This window comes from Thermothielavioides terrestris, chromosome 1, assembly GCF_000226115.1.
Source record: "Thermothielavioides terrestris NRRL 8126 chromosome 1, complete sequence".
In the NCBI taxonomy this organism is placed as follows: Eukaryota; Fungi; Ascomycota; class Sordariomycetes; order Sordariales; family Chaetomiaceae; genus Thermothielavioides; species Thermothielavioides terrestris.
In genome coordinates, this window is record NC_016457.1 from 1,432,554 (window position 1) to 1,439,838 (window position 7,285).

Here is a 7,285-nt window from a genome sequence, read left to right on the forward strand (position 1 = left end):
GACCTGCACACACTCCACGTCCCGGTACATGCAGTTTGGCAGGCGGAAATCCCAAGTGGATGGGTCGCCGAAGCCACCCGCAGGGATCAGCACGGACCGGCTCGCTGGATCCCTAAAGGAGGGTCGTTTGATGAGAAGAGGGAGAAGCTGAACAGACCCCCAGTCCGGATCTCGCGAAGTGATCGATTTGACGATTATACAGACACTACTATTCCGTCCTGTGGTATCCGTAATAATACCGGGGGTTGCCAGATCGGCAACACTTCGGCCGTGGAGGCTGCGCACCGGCATAACGATCCAGGTCATATTACGGAACACTTCCAATTTACCATTAACGTTAACGTTATTGCGTAACACAGTCCTGATTCACACCGCAGATACAACCCCAATAAGTTCACGACGCAAGATCCGCGGCGCTGCCCAGCGTGCTGGGACCGCCGAGGGAGATGGATGCGGCCCGGCAGGCTGTTTCGCAGGTTCGTGCCGTCGCGCTCGTGCTGCCCCGGCTGAGGTTGAAGCAAGGCCATGGCTATAACATCTGTCTTAAGACAAGGATATGGAGGATCAGCTCGAGGCCCCGACAACATGGGCTTGAAAGTGCCGTAGTGTACAGTACACTAGTGTCGCGAGCGCGCGCTGCATGGCGTCTTTTTGTTGCCTTCCCGCGTCGTGTCCCACGGCGTTTCAGCACTGCTGCCGTTTCCACAACAGCTGCGAGACTTGCAAGCATGACAGGGCTGTGGATACATTCACGAGATACGTTGCCTTTGTGATTCGCACTGCTCCCTCCCCCCGCCGGTTGATGACCGTCAAACGCCCACGACTCACTCGGCTGATCCAGATTCAGCTCCAATATTGGCTCAAGACTGGATCCGGCCGCGTGGCTTTTTCCGATCGCACTACTGACCGGGTGCAGGCAGCTAGTTTAGATCCAGAGCCTTATTTTCTTTTGTTGTTGTTTTACACTAGTATCACTGTAAGTACTCCGAGATGCCATGGCGCCGCCTTACCGTGCGCACAGTGGTCGAACTTGTGGGCGTCCGCCAAATGCCTGACAGGGCTTACCGACGACCACAACAGGACGCAGGACGGCGGTCATGAAGGGTTGACGACCGTCCCGTCTAGACGATGGTCTCCGCGGATGGCTGGGAATTCGAGCTTGAGCTTTCTACACTAGTGTATAGCTACCTAGTGTAGCTAAGTCAGGGGCCGGTTCGGAGAGATCAATTGTGTAACCTTTGATCAGGCGCCTCGATGTGGTCTGGTTGACATTCACACAGGCTATGTTTGCTCGTCTGCCGTGAAAGCCCCCAAAGAAACGCCCGATTCGGGGGAACAACCGCTGAACTGGGCGGGTGTAAGTAGTTATGTACTTCCGTATGCACTCTAACTCAACTAAATTCCGTACTGGGTACGGAGGACTGCGTACTTCGAGCGAAGCACCTCTGGTTCGCTCGCCAGCAAGCCAGGGGTTGCGCTGTGTGTGCACTTTGTACAGTACATAGTGTAAATTGCTTGGGATGACCTGGCCTGGTCCCCAGCGCTAACGTTACCAAGACACGGATGGAGAACAAGGGCCCCTGCTGGTTGACCTGGCGCCCCATCGTTTCCCACCCCTCGGGATCGTCTGCGGTCCACTGCCCAGAACTGTGCTGGAGCACTCCCCACGCTGGTGCAGGTAATCTGGCGTTATTAATGGAAGCCTCCTCCCTGGGACCCCTCTACCCTGATCTCTCACGTAGGATCCGTCCCTCCAACAGGCACTTTATCCCAGGTCAACTTCATCGACTTTCGGCAGCCTGCACGCCGACCTGGTCCTCTTCAACTTCACTACAGCCTTACACCACCTTGATCAACGATCGGTTCCTCGCAATCAACTTCAGAGAGCGCCCTATCCGTCAACTAACGCTGGTCCTAAGCGCCGTGGAGCCGTCACCATCCGATGGGGTCTTGCTTTGACACAGTAGACAAGGCAACGGACTCCATGCCATCGGACCAGGCACTCAGCAAGAAGGGCTGGGAGGGGGAGGAAGACCTCCGCCTCTTGGAGCTCCACGCAGCTTATGGGCCGAACTGGACGCACATCGCAAGGGGCATGGGTTCCAAGTCAGCTAAACAATGCCGGGAGAGGTACACGCAGCAACTTCGGCCGGGCCTGAACCGCTCTCCTATCTCCGAAGAGGAAGGCCGGCGGATCATGGAGATGGTGCAGGAGTCCGGCCAGAGGTGGGCTCAGATTGCACGGAACCTGGGCACCAACCGCAGCGACAACCAGGTCAAGAACTGGTGGAACGGCGCCAAACGCAAGGAAACGTCGAAGAGGCAGGACGCGGCCCAGAGCCAGAACCAGAACCAGCAATACCGCCACGATTATCCGCCATCACCCGGGCTCGCTGCGCTCCCCGAGCGGCGCGGCATCCTCCCCCCAATCCCGCTCGAGCTTCCGTTGAGGAAAGACAGCGCTACAGCCGCCTTCGAGGCGCAGCCGCATTCTTCTTGCCGGTCCTACGACGTGGAGCGGCCGCCGTCCCTCGTCTCTGACAACGGATCCTCCTGGAGCAGCTCGCAACCGTCGTCAGCATCGTCCTCCCCGACGACCTTCTCGCAGCCCTCCCTAGTCCCGCTTCATCCCTCGTCTCAGCACCACCCGGACGGCTACTCCGGCGTCTTCCACCACCGCATGGAAGGCTTTGAGCCGACCCGCTGGACGTCCACGGGCTTCCCACCAAGTGCCTGCTCGCCCGAGCCCTCAGTCGGCTGCCCCAGCCCGGCACCCACCTCTCCTGCAAGGGGAGCGCCGTCCTCTGCCACGACGACCCACTCTCACGACTACAACCTGGCGCTGCCTCCGCTTCTGCTGCCCCAGACGAAGCCCGACAGCAACTGCTACCGCGACTCCCCCAACTCTGCCACCAGCAAGCCAGGGTCCTCCTCCTCCTCCTTCGGGCCTGTCCGCCGCTCCTCCGAGATCTTGCAGCCGCCGAGCCAGCTCTCGCCCCTGAACCGCTTCGCCAAAACCGCCCCTGCCACGCCCGTCACCCGGGCCTCGTCCTCGCGCTGGGAGCCGTACGCCACACAGCGGCCCAGCGCCGCTGCACACCCGCAGCAGCACCAGGGGGGCGAGGCGAACGCCAAGGGGTCTCTGTCTTTCCTTCTCAACTGAAGGAAACAGAGGCCGGGTTACAGGAAGGGGAAAAATAAAAATGAACGGCGGCAGTTTCCTCAGGGGTTGGCTTCATGCTATCAGCGGCAAAGGAGGGTTCGACATTCTGGTGTTTTGCGTGCGGGTGGAAGTGCTACGGAATACCCAGCGGGCTATTATCACTTAGAAAGACAGGGGCGTTGTTCGGTTGGTTTGGTCTACTGCTTAGGATACCCCTTATTTATTTCCTTTTCCCTGTCTTCCTTTCCACCTATATTTCCTCTTTTCGGTATCACTGTCCGATACGGGATCTTTCATTTGTTCGACAATCTAATGTATGATAAGCTCTGTCTGGGCGGATGGCAATGGACGCAAAAAGGGCAACGCAAGCAAGGCAAGGGCAATCAAGCAGGCGCGTTTTTGTATTATAGTCAGTATTGCGCTGACCTACCTGACCCTGACGGAAATGGTGGGCAGCAATAGCAAGTAACTGAACGGAGTCGATGCAAACTTTCTTGACTCGCAACCACATCATGAGGGGCTCTCGAGTACTCGACAAACTGGACAAGGGACTTACACAATAGGTATGCCAGAAGCAGTCTGCAGCAAGAACGAGTACTGGCCTCAAAAACGGAACAGAACAACGGCCACCCAGTCTGGATCACGCAAATGCAGCATGCACTCACAGTCTCACTGTCTGTGCAGGTCCGGGCACCGACAAAGTAGTGTTCGTCCAACATGAACGGCAATTCAACTTCCTTGTCGGCTTGCGGCCCCACGCAGATCCATCTCCGTCCGGGCTTCGGATCACGTTAAACAAGACGCCGACCGAGTCGTCCGTTACACCCGGCGATATTCTCCGTCACACTGCACCAGAGCCAACCTGATGGATTCATCAGGGTTCCCCTTTGTACGACAGTACAGTGCGTGCCACAGCCGGCGTATCACCCGCACAGTCCTCTCCTGGGTGTTCCCCAGAGGGCCTTTCAGCTGCCCCCTCAGTGGAAAAAAGGACACCCTCTTCGCGACGCAACTCCCGTCCCTCCTTTCCAAAGCGCTGGGGCGGGCTGAGCAGCCGTTCCAAGGAAACAGGGAAAGCGCAAGGCCGCCGCAACCGTCCATTGCAGGCCATCGCAGGGATGTGAATGGCTGGTGACCCTGGCCCTCTCCACCCAAGATCCGCAGCATCGAAGCAGCGGCACCCCTGGCTCTGGGAGCGGCGCAGGGATGATCATGTCCCAACGGTTGCATCCAATGTCGCGATTCGTATCCCCACAGAGCCCCAATATCTGCTCCACCGATCCCCTTTTTCCCCTTCCACCACCCCCGTCGTCAAAGTGAAGTCCCGGAACAGCACACATCCGTTTGCCGCCCCACGGTCGCATCCGCCTGGCAGTTGGTGCGCATGCACGCTAGCCCTTCCAACAGACACCCCCCCCCAAAGGCGGAAGACAGCGCGGGGTGGGTTTGGATTCCCTTTGGTCTCCAATGTAACATCGGGAACGTCAGGTCGGCGACCTCGCGATGCGGTCCCCGGACCGCGAAAAAAAATACCCATCTGTGCGACCCAAAGCGCAGATCCCGCGATTGCGATATCAAACCCCGGTGAATGGTTCTGGGCGATTACCGGCAGGCTGAGCACGACGGATGACAGAGCGTGCAATTGGTCCTTCGATTGGGCCTTGTTTGGCAGAGGAACATGGTCAAATCGAGGCGGTTCGGTCAACCCCCGCTGAAAAAGCGTGGAACTGCGAACTATGACGCGGATTGTTCACTTCGCGCTGGTCTCGCAATGGCGTTGTCTGAGTGTATTCCGTACACTACACTGGATGGTTAGGTGTGACGCAGCGCGCTGGCGGCTCCAACGTTTCCGGATTGAACGTTTTGCGGGGATCTGAAACAATGTTTGGCCTGTCTGAGTCCTCGGCACACGAGACTGGGAAATGGAGGCAACGGTTGCGGGGCGTGGGAAAAGGCTAGAGGTTATAGAGGTCCCGCCAAGACTAATTTCGGCCAATTGTCGGCAATGTTTTTACAGCGTCAGTACCCCGCCAAGACCGCCAAGGGGTTTGCACTATCGCCACGGGTTAGCCACGGGTTAGTTCGCCGAGGGTACAGGGGGCGGCGCCAGCCCCCCGCTGGTTAGGATTCGGGTTAAGGTTAGGGTGAGGGTCAAGGTTAGGGTGCGGGTTAACTTCGTTTTCTTTTTTTTCGATTTGGTTGAGGTTTAGTAAAGTTGTTGCTACGAGTCTTCGCGATTGTATATTGTCGATGTTGCTCTAAGTCGTCGCGGCCCCGCTCACCCTGTGGCGATTGTAAATACTTGTAAGCGGCAACCTCCGAAATTAGTCTTGGCGGGACCTCTATAACCACGACCGGGAAAAGCCTTTCGTCTTGCGCTTGCAGCCCCCACCCCATGGCAGATGGAGAAAAAGAAGCAAATTGCTGCATTCCATAACTGATGCTGATTACCTACCTATGTACATACATACATATACTACCTTCCTACTACATACATTCAGCCGCAAGTACACTAGTGTACATGCGCACGTTGGTTGTATTGTACTTGCTTACGCAACAGGAACTAGCAGCGAGACAACAAAAGTCAAAACAAGAGAGCCGAGAAGCATGACGGAGCTCGAGCGGCCATTCTGGGCGGCAGCACAGCACGGCACAACACAGCACCCCAGAAAGAACACGGCCCAGTTGAAGAAGGATCTGCACGAGGATTCCACTCTTTGTGGGCCTCGCACGCGGGTGGCAGCACAGCGATCGGACTCGATAGAGAGACGGCACCCCCGGGATATTCCCACGGTGTTTAAACCGAGACCGCAGCTGCGTCGCTCTCAAAATTGCGTGGTGAAGATCATTCCCGCAGCGATGGGCCGGTGACATGGGCAGTCCACATCACACCCACATCACATTGTCCGGAAATCCGATCGAAGCGTCGCCCATCGCGCGGTATCTTCCGTCTCGGTCTTCAGGGGTGTTCTCTGCGTCCACTTCCGTTCATCTCACTAACGTTGCTTACCTGGCAGTTACTCCGTCCTGAGGTGTGCAATGCGGGAGCAAACAGATAGTAAACGGTGCTGGAACTGCGTCGCTGCAAGGACGTTGAAATTAAGATATATATAAATCCAACGGCAGGATCAACATACATAGTGTACGGAAGCTCCTACCAAATGATTCCGCTCACCGCCTCCAATGCCAAGCCTGTAAGCCATGGTAAAGTAATAACACTCTGCACTGGCCATCCTCGCGGAATCCATCTCCTGAACTTCTCCTGAATCTCACGATCCCCGAGATCCAACTACTGGAATAGAAAAGAATAAAGCTATTTAATGCACTTAACAGTACTGTAGATATATTTGTCAAGGATATTTAGGGGGAGAGGGGAGGAGAGGGAGGCGTAAGAGGCGAAGGGAGGATGTTAGATCGAAGCTCCGAATAAGAGCTGTTGGCTAGGCCGTTCAAAGTCTCAGGTTCACCGTTAGTGAGTGCTTCGACCTACTTGTTTTTGAGCTAATCGACTAGCTTAAGAGCAAGCGCTTAAGCCTACGTAGAAAATATTTGTTGAAGAGGTTCAAGGTGGTTCTATTGAGGAGGATGATGATGAGAAAGACGTAGATTGAGGGGATGGAATGGGGGAGGAAGGATCTGTATATCGATGTAAATACCGGCTAATTCTGCCGGCCGTACTAAAGGCGGTAAGCGGGTTCTTTTGGTAGGAGCTTCCGTACTAAGCTTGCAGTCTTCAACGTTAGCAGTGCAGGACATAGACATACTGTGTCGCCCACGCCGGACCGATTCCAGGATGCAGCTTACTGTGTGTAAGTTGTTGCACTTCTCACCGGAGGTCAACATCTCGGCACCTCCCAGTGGACCCGGGAATAAGCCAAACAGATGCCGGGCCACGGGCCGCGGAGAGACACAGTCCTTGCCTGCCCACTTGCTTACTCGGTGCACACGCAGTACGCAGAATTGCCCCGACCAGTGAGTGTCGATTCAATACTGTGGAGGCTACAGCGGCTGCTGCACTTCGAGGAATCATTAAAACCCAGCAGCTCTTTCCCGTCAACAAAGGGTGGTTACACTGGTTACACAGCAGCCGAACCCCGCCGATCAGCTTCTCCCGCATTCACA

General features: G+C 56.2%; 1 protein-coding gene across 1 annotated transcript; it reads left to right on the forward strand.

Annotated features, from left to right (window-relative positions):
* Positions 1-1,725: 1,725 nt before the first annotated feature.
* Positions 1,726-3,299, forward strand: THITE_2106830 (uncharacterized protein). The gene has a single exon (XM_003648827.1). It carries the CDS (start codon positions 1,985-1,987, stop codon positions 3,161-3,163), a length of 1,179 nt encoding a protein of 392 aa, XP_003648875.1. The 5' UTR covers positions 1,726-1,984; the 3' UTR covers positions 3,164-3,299.
* The last annotated feature ends 3,986 nt before the right edge of the window (positions 3,300-7,285 follow it).